The sequence below is a fragment of the Babylonia areolata genome, chromosome 19 (genome assembly GCF_041734735.1).
Source record: "Babylonia areolata isolate BAREFJ2019XMU chromosome 19, ASM4173473v1, whole genome shotgun sequence".
NCBI lineage: Eukaryota > Metazoa > Mollusca > Gastropoda > Neogastropoda > Buccinidae > Babylonia > Babylonia areolata.
Window position 1 is genome coordinate 50,485,901 of NC_134894.1, and position 21,557 is coordinate 50,507,457.

General features: G+C 41.7%; 1 protein-coding gene across 1 annotated transcript in view; it reads left to right on the forward strand.

Annotated features, from left to right (window-relative positions):
- Positions 1–21,557, forward strand: part of LOC143293824 (WD repeat-containing protein 91-like) — a 155,701-nt gene that overhangs the window by 62,688 nt on the left and 71,456 nt on the right. Inside the window, exons 7-10 of the mRNA XM_076605092.1 lie at positions 3,080–3,111; positions 4,838–4,932; positions 12,016–12,112; positions 14,499–14,593. Of these exons, the coding sequence (XP_076461207.1) occupies positions 3,080–3,111; positions 4,838–4,932; positions 12,016–12,112; positions 14,499–14,593 (319 nt within the window). The remainder of the gene's footprint in view (positions 1–3,079; positions 3,112–4,837; positions 4,933–12,015; positions 12,113–14,498; positions 14,594–21,557) is intronic.

Genomic DNA, 21,557 nt, shown 5'->3' on the forward strand with positions numbered 1-21,557 from the left:
TTTGTTAATCTACATATCTGATATATCCAATATGTTGCTCTTGGATAAACCTGTTTAAAAAAAATGACACTTGACTTATTTCATAATAGAAGATCAGTTAAAAATTTCCTACAGGTTTCATCCTAATTTTAGACAGGATCCAGTTTATGATATGATACCATCACACTAAAGGCAGCAAAATAAAAAGTACCGGGTATATACAGTAATTGATGTCATTCCCCCTGTCTATCCAAGGGGACATGTATTTCCCATTACTCTGTATGACCACCATCCTTTTTCTATTTCTTTTTTTAGTGTAGAGTGAAAGCACTCTGTTTCAAGCTATGAATCATTACACTGCACTGTTCTGCTGTGCACAGTATATATTAATACAACCTTGATATTGTTAATGTTGTGTGTATCAACTACGGACTAGGGCGAACAACATTTTCTCAAAGCAGCCTCTTAAAGTTAGAAAGAATTCAAAATTAGGCTATGAGGCAGATCCTTGGAACAATGAAAGACACTCCTTCTGAGACCATGCAATACCTGCTTGACCTTCCTTCAATACAGGCCAGAAACAATTTAGAACAGGTTAAGGCCTATTTCAGAGCATTTGAAAACCCTCAAAGCCCACTGCATGATGCAGTTAAGGAACCAAAAAGCAGCTGTCTAGGAAGCAGAAGATCATGATGGGATAAACAGAAAACACAATCCAGCTTGTATGCCAGTACAAGACCAGAAAGAAGCAAAAGAATGGGTAGAAAACCCTGAAAACCTGAAACATCTCTTCAATGCGGTCCTTTCACTCACTCTGGGAAGACATTGTTGGGAATGGCCAGAAGGCAGAACTGATACAGAGGTGAAGCTGTTCACTGAAGAAAACAGAAATGAAGAGGATATTATCATGTATACACCAGTGATTCAGTCATGTAAGGACCAGTCTGGTTGGGAATTCACTGCAAAGCAAAACGGAGAAAACAATACGGGAAGAGAGTGACTTGTACAGATACAACCTCCAGTCTGTTGAAGAACAAAAAAATAAAAAAATAAAATTTTAAAAAAGGACAAAGAGAGAAAAAAGATACTACTACACCTTCTACTTCTGCTAGTAATGATGATAATATATTGTGCTTATAAGGTGCAAACTCCCCTTATTATGGGTTATAAGCACCTCGTATGAAACAATACATGTACCACGAGAGCACATGAGAACATTGAAGTGAAAAACACAATCTAAATACACCAACACAATACTACAAATTGCAGATATGAATAGTTGCAGAAAAAAGAACAAACTATGCTCTACACATGTTTGTTTGTTTGTTTGTGTGTGTGTGCGCGTGCGCGCTCAGGGGGTGTGTTTTGTGTCTTTTTCCTGTGATTATTCATATCTGCAATTTGTAGTATTGGTATATGTAGATCTTTTTCCACTTCTGTATCCTCATGTGCTCGTGTGTGGTATACACAATTGTATTTGTGTATATGTATTATCTCATACGAGGCGCTTAGAGCCCATTAATGGGGAGTTTGCACAATATAAGTACAATATTTTATTACTAGTATTATATATTATTATTAACACAGTGACACCTCCCTTAGCAACTGAACTGAACTGAATGGTGTGTGTGTGTGTGTGTGTGTGTGTGTGTGTGCGTGTGTGTGTGTGAATAAAATAGAATAGAATAGAATAAAGTTTAATGTAATGAAACCCTAAGGTTTATAAGACACAAGTACATAGATGAATGATAGATAAATAATTGATGTCATAAACTGGAATAACATTCATAAACAAATTTTCCTATTTTTGTTTGTACGTATACATCATCTGTTAGCATCAACTGACAGGGAATATTTCCTGTCTCATTCAGATTTTGAATATCTTCTGTGAATTGTTCCCTTAAGGCTTTATATTTAATGCAATGGTGAAGAAGGTGGATTTCCTCTTCCACTATGTTACAATTGCTACACAATCTGTCTTCTCATGGAATATTTAAATATCCACCCATTTCAATTTTAAGGTCATGTGTGCTTATTCATTTTTGTTAAAGCCTGTCTGTGTTTTGTGTTTTTTATCTGATATGTTCAAAAGACAGGTTTCAGTTTTTTACTCTGCCACAATCTTATTGTGAAATTTAAGTTTTGATGTTTTCTCTCTTTTATTTTTCCATTATCTAATATATCTATTTTAAGATTTTTGAGATAACACATATTTTAGTCTATGTGCACTGAAGGTGAATTGTTTTTTTCCAAATGTGATCAAGGCCTATGATTTTGAGTATATTTGACCCCAGCCAGCTGAGTGGGTCTCGCCCACTTCACCACCCCTACATGCACGATCAGCTGATCGCAGCTCAAACCTCAGGCACCCGCCAGGACACCACTGTGATTGCCCACCTGAAAGAAATTTCTCTTGGTGTCAATCTTCCCTGTAAACACTTCTGTCAAAGGGGCAGAGGTTTCAGTTTCAGTTTCAGTAGCTCGAGGAGGCGTCACTGCGTTCGGACAAATCCATATACGCTACACCACATCTGCCAAGCAGATTCCTGACCAGCAGCATAACCCAACGCGCTTAGTCAGGCCTTGAGGGGGCAGAGGAAATGTCACAAGATTCAGGTTGTTTGTGGCATGACTGATGGCGATCCTGAGGCTAGACCAGCTGCTGTCCATGGCCTTGTGCTTCCCTCCGCCCTGTCTGACGTCACTTCATTGCCTCCACGACCCCAGGGCACCAACCTCTCCAACTTGATCACCATCCCTCTTCAAGACATCAAGACACTCTCCAACCAGCTGTGCCTGTGCGTGTTCAATACACAGTCTGTTGGCCCATCGATCAAGCGATCAATAGATCAATATCAAACAATAATGTGTTAATATCTGTACATGTTTGTCTTAAAATGTATTTTAGTTCTTCCAAAAGGATCGAGAGGAGCGACAACTGTTTACTGTATAGATAGTGTTCAGTTGCATCTTACTCATTGTCACACACGATGGATTGCGTGTGTGTGTGTGTGTGTGTGTGTGTGAGAGAGAGAGAGAGAGAGAGAGAGAGAGAGAGAGAGAGAGAGCATTTATGACCATGATTGGACTTGATGTGCAGGGAAGCAGTGTCCATTCCTGGTTTTAAGTGATGTAAGTATGATTTGAGTTTGCTCTCACTGCATTAAGAGTTTATATAAATTTGATAATTTTCTCCAGAAGCTCTCTCAGTTGAAAATACAAACCCATCTTCTGGAAATTCTGTGCTAGAAATTTCTTCTTTTTTTATTGATCTCTTTGTTTCTACCTTTATTCCTTTATTTTCTGTCATCTCTTCCTTCATTGTTTTCTGCCTTGTCAGTTGTATTATTATTATTATTTTTTATATATAGAAAGGCTTGACAGTTGCTGGAATTAGAATAGATATATTGATCAGTGACAGTTGTGTGTGTGTGTGTGTGTGTGTGTGTGTGTGTGTGTGTGTGTACACATATGTATCTGTTGTTATTGCTTATGTTTATATTCAGGTAGAATACAAAGTTGTCAAAGCTTCATTGTATCAACAAAGCGGCTGTCTTCATGATGTTGAAATATTCAAAAACTTAAAGTATTATAATATTATTATTTGCAAGTTTTCATTTGTCATGAAACAAAAAGGAGGTGACACAGCTTATCATGAATGCAAGAAAATCCAGCAGATAGAGACTGATTTGTATGGTTTCCCATTTTGATTCAGTGATTGTGACAGCTGTCATGCCAGTGTCTCCCTTTCATGGTTGTGACATTTGTCAGTGTCTCCCAGTTCTGATTTATGACAACTGTCAGTGTCAGCCTGTCCTGATTGTGACAGCTGTCAGTGTCTCCCTGTGACAGTCTCCCTGTCCTGTTTGTGACAGCTGCCGGTCTTTCCCTGTGACAACTACCAGTGTCTCCCTGTGACACCTGTCAGTGTCAGTGTCTCCCTGTGACAACTACCAGTGTCTCCCTGTCCTGTTTGTGACAGCTGCCAGTCTCTCCATGTGACAACTACCAGTATCTCCCTGTGACAGGTGTCAGTGTCTCCCTGTGACAGATGTCAGTGTCTCCCTGTCCTGATTGTGACACGTGTCAGTGTCTCCCTGTGACAGGTGTCAGTGACTCCCTGTCCTGATTGTGACAGCTGTCAGTGTCTCCCTGTCCTGATTGTGACAGGTGTCAGTGTCTCCCTGTCCTGATTGTGACAGCTGTCAGTATCTCCCTGTCCTGATTGTGACAGGTGTCAGTGTCTCCCTGTGACAGGTGTCAGTGTCTCCCTGTCCTGATTGTGACAGTTGTCAGTGCCTCCCTGTCCTGATTGTGACAGCTGTCAGTGTCTCCCTGTCCTGATTGTGACAGGTGTCAGTGTCTCCATGTGACAACTACCAGTGTCTCCCTGTGACAGATGTCAGTGTCTCCCTGTGACAGGTGTCAGTGTCTCTCTGTGACAGTTGTCAGTGTCTCCCTGTCTTGTTTGTGACAGCTGTCAGTGTCTCCCTGTGTTGTTTGTGACAGCTGTCAGTGTCTCCCTGTGTTGTTTGTGACAGCTGTCAGTGTCTCCCAGTTCTGATTGTGACAGCTGTCAGTGTCTCCCAGTTCTGATTGTGACAGCTGTCAGTGTCTCCCTGTCTTGTTTGTGACAGCTGTCAGTGTCTCCCTGTCTTGTTTGTGACAGCTGTCAGTGTCTCCCAGTCCTGATTGTGACAGCTGTCAGTATTTCCTTGTTCTGATTGTCACAAGCTGTTATTGTCTGTTACAGCTGTCAGCTTGAAGCCCACAAACAGAAAAAAGGAAAAGAAAAAGTTAAATGATGAATTTGGTTTTTGAGCACTGCTGTTTAGTAACTGAACTTGTTTTGCTTTAGGATGTTTATCTAGAACACAGGTCAGCAGTGTGCTACAGTCGCTTCAGCCTCAGTGGTCACCATGTGGCAAGTCTTGATACTGATGGGATTGTGAAGTAAGTGCTTAAAGACACAAAAACAGACAGCAATCTCCATAATTATAACATCATGTACAAGGGGTGTTCATTAAAGATTTCCCCTGACCGGTTATTGAAGGAGGCTGAAATTGCACATGTGTAATGATAACACATATCTCTATAGTTCACATGGTAATTTGGTTCTCTGATCTTGTGACAGTTTCTCTTTTACAGGTGCTATGGTGGAGTAAGGTGTGATAATGGAGCCAGTTGAATGCAGAGCGATCATCAAGTTTCTGTACTTGAGAGGCTGCACACCAAGGGAGACGTTCGATGAGATGAAAGAGACATCAAGTGTGGTTGGACATTGTTGGAAATGGCTCCCGTTATCAGGTGACCACAGGCCACCATTAATGAAGACACAATCCAGCAAATGGAGGTTGCTGTTTTGGAGGATGGCCGCATAACCATTCGCCAGCTTGCACAAGATGTCAAGATCTGTGTGGGCTCTGTGGAAAAAATCACACATTACCATTTGCACATGCAGAAGTTGTCTGCATGATGGATTCTCTTGTTGCTCGCACATTTCCAGAAGCAGGAACAAGTCACATGCGCCCAGGCTCTTTTGGCCATGTGCCAAGAAAACTAGGGGGACTTCTTCGACAGACTAATCATTCGGGACGAAACATTGGTCCATCACTATTGTCCAGAGACTAACGCCCAGTCGAAGCAATGGAAGCATTTTGACTCACCACCTTCAAAGAAGGCACATGTCCAACCCTCAGCAGGCAAGGTCATGCTCCTGGTCTTTTGGGACCAGCACAGAGTAGTGATGATGGATTTCCTGGCAAAGGGTACCACAGTTACCAGGACATACTACACTTTATTGCTGCAGAAATTGCTGGAGGCCATCAAAACCAAGAGGCGTGGCATGCTGACCAAAGGTGTCCACCTTCTGCAAGACAACATCCCAGTCTACAATTTGCATGTTGCCCAGACAGAAGGAGGGTCCTGTGGTCATGAAATCCTTCCTGACCTCCTCCCCCCTGCCCCCTACCCCCCACCTTACTCTCCCGATCTCGCACCATCTGATATCTACCTCCATCCATCAACTGGGTTGAGCTCAGCAAATCATCATTTTCAGACTCCACACAGGCCACTGCCAGCTCCTCTGCCATTTCTGTTTACTGAAAATTTCCCACACAGATCAGTGTCTGTGGAACATCACTCCTCAAACTCCAGCCCATGTCCTGCAAAGACTGGCATGTATACGAAGAGCTGAGGCCCAGTCCCGCAGCGCTCCAGGACAAGTTGTGGGAAGTGGCGGCAGAGCTCGAGCAGACTGCAGTCTTCATCATTCCCTTTGGACTGACCATCTGAGCATGGCCTAGGAATGCTGAAAAAGAAGAAGAAGGGCAAGCAGATCCCAGATGATGATACACTTATTTTTAAGGTTAAGTCATGGCTTCTGGCACAGCCTGCAGATTTCTACAGACAAGGTCTTCACACCTGCATAAAGCGATGTGAGAAGTGTGTTGTCCTTGGTGGTACCTATGTAGAGAAAGACTAATAACTGTGCTAAATTTCGTTCCTCTCAGTCCCTGGAAAGTGGGTCAGGGAAATCTTTAATTAGCATCCTTTCATATCTTCATATATATATATATATATATATATATGTATATGTGTATGTATATATATGAATGAATGAATGATATGGATACTTATATAGTACCTATCCTCAGTCAGGGACCAAGCTCTAAGCACTTTACAAACTCAGGGTTATTTGCAGAACAGGTTGGCTACCTGAGTAGATCCAACTGACGGCTGCTACTGGGCAGTCATCATTTGTTTCCTGTGTTATTCAATCAGATTTCAGGCATGCACACATACGCACTCAGACAGACATGTAACATTTTATGTGTATGACCATTTTGTTTATTTACCCCACCATGTAATGATATTGATAATAATAATGTGCATTTATATAGCGCCCTTTCTCTCTAACAGCTCAGGGTGCTTTACATGAAAAACAAAAATTACAAATTACATAAATCATTCATGACCACTCTTTCTGGAAACCCCACCCTCCCCCCCACTCACCCCCTCCCACTCTTCATGCATCCAAAATGAGCTGACATGGATGGTGTTGGAGAAGAAGGAAGCTGAGAGTGCTTATAGATAGATTTTAAAAAGATGAGTTTTTAGTGATAGCAGATATAGAATCAGATGCACGGATATGATGGGGAAGGTTGTTCCAGATATGAGGAACAGCAAAGAAGAAAGAATGTTCACCATAGGTTCATGTATTGATACAAGGAAGTTTCAAAAGGTAAAAGTTAGAGGAAGAGCAGAATTTTCTTGAGGGAGTGTAAACACTGATAAGGTCAGAAAGTAGGTCCTGTGGAGTGGAAAGCAGAATAGCAGAGACATGCAACTTTAAATTTAATTCTCACTTCAATGGGGAGGTGGGGAGAAATGTGATCAGTACGTGGGACTCTGAGAGTCAGACAAGCAGCATTGTTGGGTTACGCTGCTGGTCAGGCATCTGTTTAGCGGATGTAGAGTATATGGATTTGTCCGAACACAGTGACACCTTGAGTTACTGATACTGATACTGAATTTGCTGAAGAAGATTATGTAGACAGCCTATGAGAAGAGAATTACAGTAGTTGATTAGTAACAGCACAAAAGCAGAAATAAGAGTTTTAGTAGTTTCAACAGAAAGGTACTGACAGATAGAGTTGATGCGATGAACTTCACAATTTACTATGAGTATCAGATTTACTACCTGAGCGTGCATACTGAGGTTTGAGTCAAGAATGACTCAAGGTTCCTTGCTGATTTAGAAAACTGAACTGTGGCATCACCAACCACAATGAAGGCAGGAAAAGAAGTAGATGTGGACATTCTTACACAGGAAATAATCATAGCTTCAGTTTTGTCATCATTTAACTTTATTTTCTTGAATGTCATCCAGGATTTAACATCAGGAATGCAACCCAGCATTGATGGAATCAGACTGTGTACTTTGTTAGGTTTTGCAGACTTTTGTAGCTGAGTATCATCAGCAAAAGAGTGGTGAAGAATAGAATGACCAGAAACGACATCAGAAAGAGGAGCAGTGTCCAGAAGAAATAGAACGGGACCCAGGACAGAACCTTGTGGCACATCATAGGAGATCAGGGTTGGATCAGACTTACAGTTGTTAACAAAGACAGTCTGGAAAGTTTGGATAGGTGTGAAGAAAACCAGTTCAGAACTGTTGAATGAATCCCCAAAACATGTTCAAGCCTTGAAAGGAGTATACTGTAGTCGATTGTGTCAAACACAGCCGACAGATCTAGCAAAGTTAATACAGACAGTTTACCTTTATCAACAGACAGTAACAGGTCATTAACTAATTTCAACAAAACAGTTTCAGTGCTATGGGTAGATCTATATGCTGACTGAAAAGATGAAAACAGGTTGTTTGGTGCTAAATGGTCTGAAAGTTGGGAGAGAACATTTTTTTCAATGATTCTGGACACAAAAGCAAGGTTGGGTACAGAGTGAAAACTTATGAGGTTATTGTGATCCAGAGTGGCTTTCTTTAGCAGGGGCTGTGTGTGTGTGTGTGTGTGTGTGTGTGTGTGTGTGTGATATTATTTTGAATGTGATGTTTTTGCAGTATTTATGATTTTCTTGATATGTGAGGGTAGGGTGTTAAGTGATTGTTTACAACAATTTTGCAAGTAACGTTTGGGAAAAAATGACAGAATGAAAACAAGACAATTAGGGTAACAGTACATGAACTAGGCTATCACCCAGTGTTTCAGTTGGCCGCATTTCTTTGTGAATGTATGTATGTAGGTATATATAGGCCCACTGCTCAGCTTATATCACAGATTGACATAAGCTTACATTCGGGCCAGCAGCAAAGTGAGAGTTGTATGATCAGTGGTTTCTCCACTGTAATGGGACGTCATTTACAGCTTTGTCTTTTGTGAAAGATTATGACTCTCAAACTAGGAGGCAAAATTTTACTGGCTCTTAGTGCTGCAGCCTTGGGGGCTAGTTGGCCTTTGGGAACCACCCCATCGCCGACTGTCCTAAAACCCTCTTAGCCAAGAGAGTGGGGATGTAACTTGGGTAAGACATTCTCCTCTATAATCAAATTCTGGGCTAGATATTTGGGACAGCAGTTACCTCCTCTACAGTTTTGATGGTCATAGTCGGACATAACTATCATACATACATGTGTGTGTGTGTGTGTGTGTGTGTGTGTGTGTGTATGCATGTATCTTTGTGTGTATGTATGTATCTTTGTATGTATGTATCTACTATCAATTAGGTCTTGTGTCAGTCATTGGTCATTGACGCATATCACTTGAAAAGACCCATCAATGTGGCTGCCTGTCAGTCACTTGTATTACTAATTTTTCATAAAATCAGTCATGTTAAAAGGGCTTTTGTAGATTTGTCTTATTCTCCTGCAAAACACACATCATTGCAGTTTCAAATTCAAAAGGAAAAAAAGCCACTGTTGTTTCTCTACAGTTTGATGTATAGCAGATGAACATAAAAAAAAAGAAAAGAAAAAAGAAGAGAACTTGCACTAAGCTTGAAAACAAAACAAGGTACCTTAACACAAAGGCATAATCACTTGTGTGTTGTGAAATGTGGATTACAGTGCCAATAGCTAACTCTGCCAGCCCCGTTCGACTGAGAATGTCTTTGATGTGTTAGAATGTCTATCACGGAGCTTGCTGCAGAAAGGAGCTACCTAATGTTGAGAAGGATTGAATGAGTATTCAGAACAGTTACAACTGAACATCTGTAAAGTCTGAATCTGAGGAATTTAATCAACATTTGTTGGCAACTCATGTGTTAATTTTGTTGATGTTTTGCAAGAGTGTGGTCCTTTTGAGTAAAATCGAGATCCGATCAAGATATGAGCAAGCGCACTTTTACATGCAGTGCAGTTTTTATTTCATCATTTTAGCAATAATATTTCATTTGCAGGGTGTGTTTGTGTTTCCATAACCCAGATTACATGTACTTGCATTGATAACATTATCTGTAAGTGTATTTAATCTTATTGTGTATACACAAAAATGGAATTAAACACATCCACACATTATGCTGGTATGGTACTTTCAGAAATATAGAGATATTTTGCAGCTGTTGAAATGTGGATTCCCACAGAGCAGAGGAAAATGCTCCTTACTCTGTAGATCTGATGTCTTTCAGCTCCACTGCACTGTTTTTGTTTCTACTTTTTCCTTTATATTAATTGGAACATAATGTGAACATTCACTATCCAGAGTAGTCGGCATAAAGCAGTGTTTTAGCATTGTAGAATGAAGTTTAGTTTTGACTATTTTCTGTGTTCATCATGATAGCAACAGCAGCTCATGGTCACTACATACTGTCACACAAACACACACAGAGTACAAATTCAGCTCCAAAGTTTGGCCATGTGGAGTGGCCCAGTGGCAGTACCACAGGCAAGATCAAGGTGTTAGTTCTTCTGATCCATTAATTTTTGTAAATGACCCACGGATTTTGTGGTGAATCAAATGACCCATGGTGTCCTGAACAAAGCCTAAACTCTGTGTGCATATGTATACATCAATGTATGCATTTATGTGTGGATGTCAGTGGTGAACATAAACACATTCTTTTTGTCTGGAAATGGTTTGTCTGTCAAGACTAAATTTGGCTTTTTAAAAATAAGTTGTTTCCCTTCTGGAAAGGGCACAAAAATTCTGAAGAAACAAAAGATGTTTCCACAGTCTTTTTGCTGTAAATTATTTTCTTTTTCACAAAACATAACACTTTCATCTGACATATTGACACACACTGATTGATAGCATTTATATATATATATATAAAACTATTTTTGGTATGGAAGTTGCATTGAGACAAATATTGCCAGGAGCAGCAACATTCTGTCTTATGATGAGACATCAGTCTTTCTCTGGATATGTTATTGGAAACAGAATTTTAGACAGATCTCATTCATCCAAAACATTAAAATGTAAAATATGACTATTGTGTTTTGTATATACTTTAGGGCTGTTGTGTTATGTTCTTAGTGTGAAGGTCTTGCACTGTCTGCATTCATCCAAGTGGTTGGGTTTTTGTTGTTGTATAAATAGCATCCTCAGTGGCTTTCTTTTATGCATACCATGGCGCATTGTGTATGTGGACTGCATTGAGTTCATTAGAATATATCATCGTAATGAGGCTGCTGAATTTTGTTCAGAGAATGATTTGTGCAAAGGCCAGTCACTTGGAGCATAATGTCCATGAACTGTCACCCAAATCAACAGATATACATGCCTTTTGCATTTGGGTTCATCATCATAAAACTGAACTTGCACTTTGCATGTACATCTGTAGAGTTTTTTTTCTGGTTCCTGAATAGATCAGTGAGAGGCGAACTTTGGCAATCATTTTCAGAGAAACTTTTGTAGTTATTGAAAAAGAGTGTGCAGTTTCACAGTTTGTGACAATAAGTAACTTTTTTTTGTTTGTCTTTTTTTTTGGTGTCTGTGCCAACGATATCGTGCAAAGAGAGGTTTGAATAGGCCTGGATATTAGTATGTGACTATGGTAATGTGCTCACTCAGGTCACCCTTACTGAGTTACGGAGAAGATGACATTGTGATTGAAGTGTTCAAAGTGGAAGAACACATGCAATCCCGACATGATTTTGTGAAAAGAAGTTGACTTGTCTGGAGTGAATATCATATTATGTGGGAAAATGTGTTTGGTGATTTTGTTTTTTATTTATCAAATTCAGAAAGTCATGATGGAGACAGGGAAAGTTTGACATTTTGATTTTAGAGATCAATATTGTGATTGTAAAACAATGAAATGGTGATTGATGTGGGATGCTTAAGGTATAATTATGTTTCCAGCTCACAACTTTCAGTTTGACAAATACTTGTTTCTGGCGGTGGACAAAAATATGATTTGGATTAATATATGTAACCCTCCCACCCTCCTCCCCACACCTCCCCCCAACCACCCCATGCCCCCACCCCCAAACCTCCCTGTCTCACTCCTGGCAATTTCAGTTTTGTTGTTAGTCAGCAGCAGGAATCACCTATGAAGGCTTTGGCTGTTGCTTTTCAGGGTGTGGACATGGAGTCCTCAGCCCAGCACCACAGCCACAGTTATGTCACGTGCACCATTTTTGTCTCTGGACTGGGCCAGCAAATCTGATCGATGGGTAAGTATTAGTTGTATGGTTGGTCTGCTGCATTTTTTTCATCTGGCGCAAGTGCCCCCTTCTCAAAACATTTTCCTCCTGACAGCCCCACCAATACAGTTGAAAAAAAGGTTCACCAATCTGACCTAAAAACGTTATGGTCTTCTCTCACTGACTGCTCTTTAGGCCATTTATGGCTGAAATGTGAATCATCCTGTGTTGGTTGAATTTCTCCAACCACATACTACTTTGAAAAAATATGGTCATTGGAATATTGTTTTAGCGTGGATTCCTGGTCACACTTACATTTGAAGCAAGAGAGTTGTGACTGACTTACCAAGAATGTCAAGAATATCACAAATTGTATATAAAAAAAAAGAATTATTAAAAAAAAAAAAAATTGAGAGAGAGAGAGAGATTCTAGCACTGCGAATCAATACACAGACCTCAATGAAAAAAAATTATGGCAATATGAATGGAACTCCAAATCTGACTACAGGCTTTTCAGACCTGTAAAAATTTAATCTTTGTTATAGGAAAGAGGAGGCTGTCATCTGCAGGCTGTGTATAGGTCACTCTTTTCCTATGTGTTCCTACCCTTTGAAAGGTCGTCTTTCTTATTAATTTTTGTTATCTCTCTGTTTGAAGACTGCACATTTGATGAAAATCTAGCTACATTCTTGTTACATTTAATACAGTTTATTCCTAAACATTCTTTGTTATGTCAGTCACCCAGACAGCATGCAAAGGTTTCCAGAGAGTGTTTTCGAAATGTAATTTTGCTTATTTTGAAAATGTTTTCTTGAAACGTCATATTTTCCATGGATGTTTTCAAAACATCTAAAACTTTCTACAAACATTTCGAAAACTTTGAAAAACATTTGGAACTATTAAAATGTTTATGAAATGTCTGCTGTAGGTGTTATACAGTAAAAACGTTTTAAGACATTGGAAGTAAACATTTCTAAAATGTATTCTGCATATACACTTACACAAAGTCACACACACACACACACACACACACACACACACACACACACACACACATATTGCTTTTATTTGTTTGTTGTGTTAAGTTTTAGTGTCAGCAATTCCTTGTTTACATGTGAAGTGTATATGCGTTAAAATGTTCATGCGGTTTGGACAATTTGGAAGTTAAAAGAAATTTTCTGAAGCACAATACTGTGATTCTCTTTCATGCACATTAAAAGTCTTCACAACAGCATTGTGCATTTTCATATCTATTGCACTGTAGCGGTAAATAAAGGAAGCCAGTAAAGGGAAACACATAAAATGAAATCTGACAGCCATATATAAAACATGATATTTCAAGAAAAATGAAAACATTGGTTGTGTCAAAGCACAAATACTGTTGATTTCTGTTGATTGTGTTTATTCACTAATTATTGTTTCATGATTGCTAGCACATTCTCTTGTCACCTAATATCTATTTAGATAGATATAGATATACATATTTAGATATAGATATTGATATATATAGCATAGATGGTAACCACCTGCCAGCTGCTGACTCTACGTCACGACGAAGGGTGCTGAGTTCTAAGATGATTGTCAGTTGAAATAAGAAATGCAATAAAACTCCGCACACATGCTGTCCATTCATTAAGCTTTCACTTCTGACTGCAGATATATCCAATGTTTAGGGGTAACTTTATTATCAACAGTCGACAGGCGCAATAGCGGAGTGGTTAAAGCGTTGGACTTTCAATCTGAGGGTCCTAGGTTCAAATCTCGGTAACGGCACCTGGTGGGTAAAGGGTGGAGATTTCTCTGATCTCCCAGGTCAACATATGTCCAGACTTGCTTGTGCCTGAGCCTCCTTCATGTGTATTTGCAAGCAGAAGATCAAATATGCCCGTTAAAGATCCTGTAATCCATGTCAGCCTTAGGTGGGTTATGGAAACAAGAACATACCCAGATTGCACATTCCTGAAAACGGAGTATGGCTGCCTTCATGGTGGGGTAAAAATGATCATACACATAAAAGCCCACTTGTGTATATACGAGTGAACGTGGGAATTGTAGCCCATGAAGAAGAAGAAGAAGAAGAAAAAGAAGATTATCAACAGTCCAGCCACACATTTGCATACACTTACTTCATTGCAAATGGCGACTGCCTTTATGCGTGTTTGAAGCAATATCTCGGTAAAGTTCGGCTCAATTTTGATGTTTTTTTTTGTGAAGTGAAAAGCTGTTCAGTGTGTCAGCATGGCTTGCCAGGGTATATGGTCAGAAGAGAAGAAAAATTAAACCCAAATAAAACATTTTTAGAAAATTTGCTTGCTGTCTGGGTGCAGTGTCTCCAGTAATGCTCTGTCACATTTTTTGTTCATGTGCAATAGTCTTGTTTGTCAAGATCCACGTTCACTGTAAATTGTTTCCACAGCTCCTGCTTGGCAACCAGAGTGGACAGATTCGCTTGTTTGACACCCGTGAAATAAAGACATTCCGAGAGGCTTCTGTGGAATCCCCAAACCTAAGGTTGGTTGTGCTGACACCAAGTGGGATCCTTTTGAAAGTTTGCCAAACCAGAGATAGAGATATTTTTATGTGGTCTTTTATATGAGGCCACTGCTTTATACAGATGGAGTAGTTTTAGGACTTGGGATTCTGGCTCATTTCAGTTTTAACCCTTTGAGCCCTCTGTTCCTGAGCAATTTTAACCCTTCTGCCTGAGCTCCTGAGCCAAAATTTGCAAATAATTGGTATTAAACCCCTTGTGCCCTGACCACCGCTTTACCGGTGGCAGAGAAAAATGACATAATGCCCGGCCACCGGTTGAGCAGTGCGTAAACACTTGAAGCGTGCAGAGTCTCAACCTGGCCCGTCAGGGCAGAAATCAGGGACAAAATATGCGAGAAAACAACTGTACACAACGCAGCAAGTAATTGATATGCTTGATGATTTATCAGAAGTAGAGTATGACAGTGATTACTCTGATAGTGAGGTGGAATTCAAATCGGATGATTTTGCTACAGATAGTGATGTTGAAAATGAATCTGAGCATGCAGAATCAGTTGATCAAAAGAGGCGTGTCAGGTTGAGACTCTGCATGCTTCATGGTAGAAATCGATCTTTTTTATCCAAAGCACATGCACAAAACACAGTGAAGGGGCGCGGCAATGTTGGTACTGCGTTCGCTGGCGTCGGAATATTACGGTTTTTCTGATTGGCTCTTCAATATAAGTCAACCAATAGCAAAACACGACATGAGTGTTTACGCACCGCTCAACCGGTGGCCAGGCATTATGCCACCCCTCCCCACCACCGGTAAACCGGTGGTCAGGGCTCAAAGGGTTAACCTCCAAAATTATCCTCTGCACCTTCAGGACTGAAGACAACTATGAACTCAAAGCAAGCCAAAACACCTCAGTCTTATACTACTAGTTCATAAAAAAAAATTAGGGTAAAACTGCAACCATGCTAGTTGAGACCTTATGGCAACCCAAGACACACATCAAGTTGAGACTCCATTGCAAGCCAACACACAAAGTCACAAGCCTGCCTTGTGAGTTCCAATTAGAGAAAAATCTATAATGTGTACTGGGCCACCAAAATTGTCCTTGGCCAACTCGCATAATTTTGAACTGAAGCGAGCCAAAACAACCCCAGTCCTTATACTACCAGTTGGTAAATTATTAGGGTAAAACTGTGACCTTACTAATTATCTCACTTGAGGCATCAAGCCAGAGGATTAAGCTCGGTCAGATGTATAGGAAATTTGCCTCTAAATTGCAGTCCCAATTAGTTAGTTATGTTGTATATTTTATAAACAACTGAAACTTACTGTTGTTTTCCAAGAATCATTTTGCACACAACAACATTGTTCAGTCTCTCTCTTGCCGGATTACTTCTTTTTTTCTGCCTCAGAAATACCCACTTTTGCTTTAGGTCATAGTCAGCTGTCATTCACTGCTACTTCAGACAAGATCATTCTAAAATCTGTTATTTTATCTCCTGTCAGTGCTTTTGAAATGTGATCATTTACGGTGTTTGATTTTGACTCGACAAGCACATGAATTTCATCATGTTTCTCAGTTTTCGATTGCAATTGTTTATTCATGAACGAACTGATAATACCAAGTACACCCAGAAATGTAGCTGCTGCCTCAATCCCAATCACCATTGGTGCGGCTATGACTGGAAAGTTACCCGATTCCTGCTGCTTCAAGCTGGAGGCTGACTGTGATAAGAGCTGTGTCAACATCAGTGATAATAGTACTAATGCTCCTATACTTTTTATACAATGATGCCTTGTAGTCACATTTTCGTTTCTTTTTTGGGGTGGGGGTGGGGGTGGGGGAGTTAGTGTTTTAAATCATTGATTTGTTGTAGTTGAAAACCATCTATTTTATCGTTGAATTGTGTGCGAATGACTGGTGTATAAGAAAGTGCTTTGATTTGTCTCTGCGCAAGATTCAGCGCTATATAAATACTAATTATTATATTATTATTATTATTCAATGCTGCATACATGCTATATATATATATATATATATATATATGTATATATATATATATACACTACTTAAATTGTCTTTTGGTAGGTGGTATCAAGTGATACAGTGGTGTAACAAAGTTGTTTAAACTGTGTAGCATTAATATGAATGAAGTCAATAGAGAATTCTGGGCATCAATACCTTCAAGGAAAAATTTCACAGTTGGGGTTCATTTTCCTGTGGCAGACAGTAAAAATTGTTAAAAGTTGATCCACATGCCTGGCATACCAGTTTATGGTCAGTCCTTTTGTAATGATAATTGCTTGTTTCTGGGACATCACCAATAACTACATCTAATATGATAGTTGACCCAGCAGCATGCCGAGTGAAGTCAAACTCCTTATGTAGTCTGAACGTGCCTGTCTTTTTTATTTTTTTATTTTTTAATTTAATTTAATTTATTTATTTTTATTTATTTATTTTTTTGTGTGTGTGTTTTCCCGGACTTTCTTGGGTCGACCACCGTTTTATTTTGTATATAAATTTAATATGACAATTCAGAATAGATGGAAAAGAAAAAAATACATAAAAAGATTTTTTTTTATCTGAATACAGTCAACATTAACAGTAACATATGGAAGTCATAACCAAGACCAATACCCAGCATTCCATAAGTATATCATTGTAATCAATAGCAATTATGGAATAAATCACCCATACAAGAAAAAGCATACAACTTTTCATTTTCTGAATCAAGGCATGTGGAAAAATAAGTTGACATCATTTTATCATTTGTTATTGAGTTTCATTGTTGGAGACTGATGTCAGGAAAAAACTGACAGCCACATCCAAATTTTGCACTTGCTTAACTGATGTTGAGTCATGTTACTGGAAAAAAAAATATGGACGTTAAATTTGTCATCCATCTCTCTTAAAAAAACAACAACAACAACAACAACAAAAACAAAACTCTCTCTCTCTCTCTCTCTCTCTCTCTCTCTCTCTCTCTCTCTCTCTAATACACACAGACACAAAAATAAAAGTCCCAATCCTACACATCGAATGTTAGCCAAGACTCAAAGAAAATACAACATCAAGAATTAACAGAAATTAAATTCTATAGAGAAAAAACAAGAAGTTGAAAACAAAAAACTAAAGTGCAAAGACCGTTCACAACTACTACCACTACTGATGATGATGATAATAATAATAATAATAATGATGATGATGATAATAATAATAATAGCATTACAGTAACATCCGTTTCCGAACTACGAAACAAACTGTAAACCGGCTATTTATAAACATAAAACTGTTTCAAAGCTTTTGTTGAACCTGCGTGTGGGACAATCAAAGAAAATCATCTCAAATATTACAATACACACACGCCAAAAGACATACAACAGGATCAACACCAATCAATGGAAAAAAAAAGAAAAAAAAAAAAGAAAAAAAGTCGACGCCCGGACAGGAGGCGGGCAACACCCCCCGCCCCCCCACGCTCCCTCACCCCCCGAAATGACACACTGTGACCCTCTCCGCCGCCGGTCAAGGACGATCGCCACATCGCCCCCAGGACAACCCCTCGTATACCACATGAAAGTGTATATAACACACCTGACAGTACACAATGCACACCGTTGACACCATCCATCACACCCACTCGGCCAGTCCGTGAGACAAACACAAGCACTCAACAAAAATGACACAAACAAAGGATACAAAAGTGAATATGTGAGAGGTGTATGCGTTCAGTGTGTGTGCGTGTGTGCGTGTATGTGTGTGTGTCATCTTTTTTTTTCTTTTTTTTATATTTTAACATTTATTAACATGGATTCAGTCAACTTCTGAGGCCTAGCTCTCTTTCTTTCTTTTTTCTTTCCCTTTTATAACTTTTTTTCATGAATCCTTAATTTCAGTAGTGTCAGTAGCACTTAATTATTGTTATGAGACATTATCATTACAAGAAATATGTTCTGAATTCAATGAGAAAAAAAAAAAAATCAAATCAGATGAACAACGCAGAAATGTTGCAGACTGGAGAGAATCTGCCACTGTATATGATGGCCCTTCTGCAGGATGCACTTTCCACAGCTTCCCCTCAGCTGTCCACATGAAAATAATGATAAAATATGATTTCGAGATATTCTCATTGCCAAAAGCAACATCTCACTCAGACTTCCAGACGGTGAAACCGATACCAATGTTCACGTATTGCAATACCTGACATATATAAAAGATAACGAAACGTATGTGATATTAATGAACTCTTCACACAGTGTGTGCGTGTGAATCAGTATGCATGTATACATATATACACACACACATATACACAAATTTATATATATATATATACATAATACACACACACACACACACACACACACACACACACACACATATATATTTTGGTGTCATATACTGTACCATGTCAAACTGATGCAAACTAGGCCTATGGTTTGCTCTGTTTGGCCAAATTTCGCGCGGCTAACAGTGAAAAGACGCCCCTCTTTGTCTGGCCCGCTCTTAGCCAATCAAACGCCTCTAACAGCTATAAGCGCTGAATCATTCCTTTGGCCAAGGCTCTCCATGCCATCTTGTCAGGTTTTCGCTCTGTCTCGTCTAACGCTTTTTTTGGCTATTAAGCGTGTTCATTTGGCCTTATTTTGTTGTATGCGGCTTGCCTGTATATTTTTCTTACATTCTGTGTACTCGTTTCGACTCGGCCCCCTCGATTCGTTTGTATTTTTCTACCTCTGAGTCGATCCTGTCTTTCCTTTCTCTGTTGGGGATCAAATTGTCGCTGGGTGCCTATGCGCGGTACCATGCCTCGTATGCCATCCTACGAAGGCAGGGATCATGATGCTGGGAGAGATACTCGGCAAGAGACTCTCCCAGGCCCGGAGCTCATGATTTCTCCCGATAGGGACCGCGGCGATGCGTCTGCAGATGCAGATCGCGGAGGGGACGCTCGTTCCAATAAAACGGTCATGAAGGGGGCCGGGGGGAAAGGGATACGAGCGTCGCCTCCCGAGGTGTCCCAGCGCGAGGCAGGTGGAGGGGGGAGTAGCACGTCCTCTCTTGGTGGTGGGGACTCGCGGCTGGGTGCGAACTCCCAAGGGGAGGCCGTCCCCGCCGTTACCCGGGTCCCCACACGGAGACGGCCCTCAGGGGCCCCAGTGCTGTTCCCCCTCCTCCCTTCTCGGTCGACCCCCCTCCCCCACCTCCTTCTGGGGGAGAAAAACATTTGGTTCCGGGGGGGGACCTCCACTTTGCCCACCCCGGGCCAAGCCACCCCAGTCTCCCCACGGGAGGGGATTCGGGGCGCGTGGCAACCTGCTCTGCAGGTCTTCCCGCTATCCGGCCGGTCTCCCCTGCTGGGGGAGTCCCACGCGTGTCAGGCGGTTCCGGGCAGTCAGACCGCCGGCCTTTCGGCATGTCTGACACTCAAGTCGGACCTGACCTCCCTCCGACTTGGCCAGGTTTTTCCCTTCAGCGAGGTCAAGGTGCCAGTGACCCTTGGGGTTGGGGTCACGGGATGGCTGGTGCCCACGGGTGGTATCCCCCATTCTACCCATACTGGGGTGCACCTATGGTGCATGCTGCGTTACTGGGAGGACCAGGGACCAACCCCTTGTCCGCTCCCCACCGGACCCAACCCAGCACAGATCACAGAGTGACACACACAGCCCCGACAAGAGGGATTGACTTCTCGTCGGGCAGGTCGAGCTCCTCGACCAATATTACCACTACAGCCTCAAATTGGTCCTCTGTCAACACGCAGGTGACCTCCACGGTCACTACGGCTTCCTTTTCAGGACCGACGGCAGCTGAGGGGCCCCACTCAGCCCGTGGGAGCCTGCCGTTCCCACCTACCCAGCCCTTGGTCCTAAAAGGAGATGAGTGGGTGTTTGTCCCCTCACAGCACTCGTGGGTCCCTCTGGCGTCCAGGGACGCCCTCTCTGAGAAGGTGTGGCACCCACCATCCCAAGCATGGTTGGACCTACGGTCCACACACTCCCCACCCTCTTCAGGTGTCAAGGACATAACAGCGGAGACCAGGGTCCCTGCTCAGGTTCGCCCCAGCTCATCCCGCTGGGCTGACCACAGCCCACAGGACGCCCCCGTGGGTACATCCACTTGGGATGGCACCCAGCAGGGGATGGACTGTGAACAGGAGGGGGAGCCCCTGTCTTCGGATGAGGACGAACAAGCGGATGAGCACTCTTCACCCCCATCCCAGGGGGACAGATGGAGCCCACGCCTCCCTAGGGACCAGCCTGAACCAAACTCGGACTTTGCCGAGCTCGAACTGACCCTCCCCAATAGGGTCATGCATGCCGAATCAGTCCCTCAGGCAACTTTGTCACCCTTAACCCTCCTTCGGTCATGTGACTCTAACTCCAGAACCACAAGGCGACTCAGAGTGCCAGAAATGGCTCAGGAATGGCTTAATAAGCCAGCCCACACCGTCAGGGGTGCTGCTTCCATCCCTCCTCCAGGCAGGGAGTCCCTCTCTGCCCCGGGCGCTTTTGCCCCAGGCAAGTTCCTTAAAGATCCCTCCAAGGGAGGAGTGTGGTCCTGGTACACACAGGACCACCCTGCCTACAGGGAAGCAGAGCCCTCCGCGCAGGACAGGATGTTGGTCTCACAGCGCACCACCTTCCCCACCTCAGCTACTCTTTCCTTTAAGACATTAGCAGAGTGGGACAAACTGGCCCGACGCTGCCTCCTTGAGGTTTCCACGGCTTATACCTTCTTTGACGCGTTCCTCCACAGAGCCAATGAGCTGTGGGAACAACGTCCAGTTCATCAGGACACGGAGTCTCCTTCCTCTGTCCCGCCTGGCCTCTTCTCAGACCCGAGGTTAAACACTTTTGGCAATCGGGTAGCGTCTGGTCTCACGGCAGCTGCAGACGCAGCTACCAGCCTTCACTTCAATACTGTGCTAGCGCGGCGTGATGCCGTTCTCCGCCTCACTAACATTCCAGTAGAGGAGAGGGCTG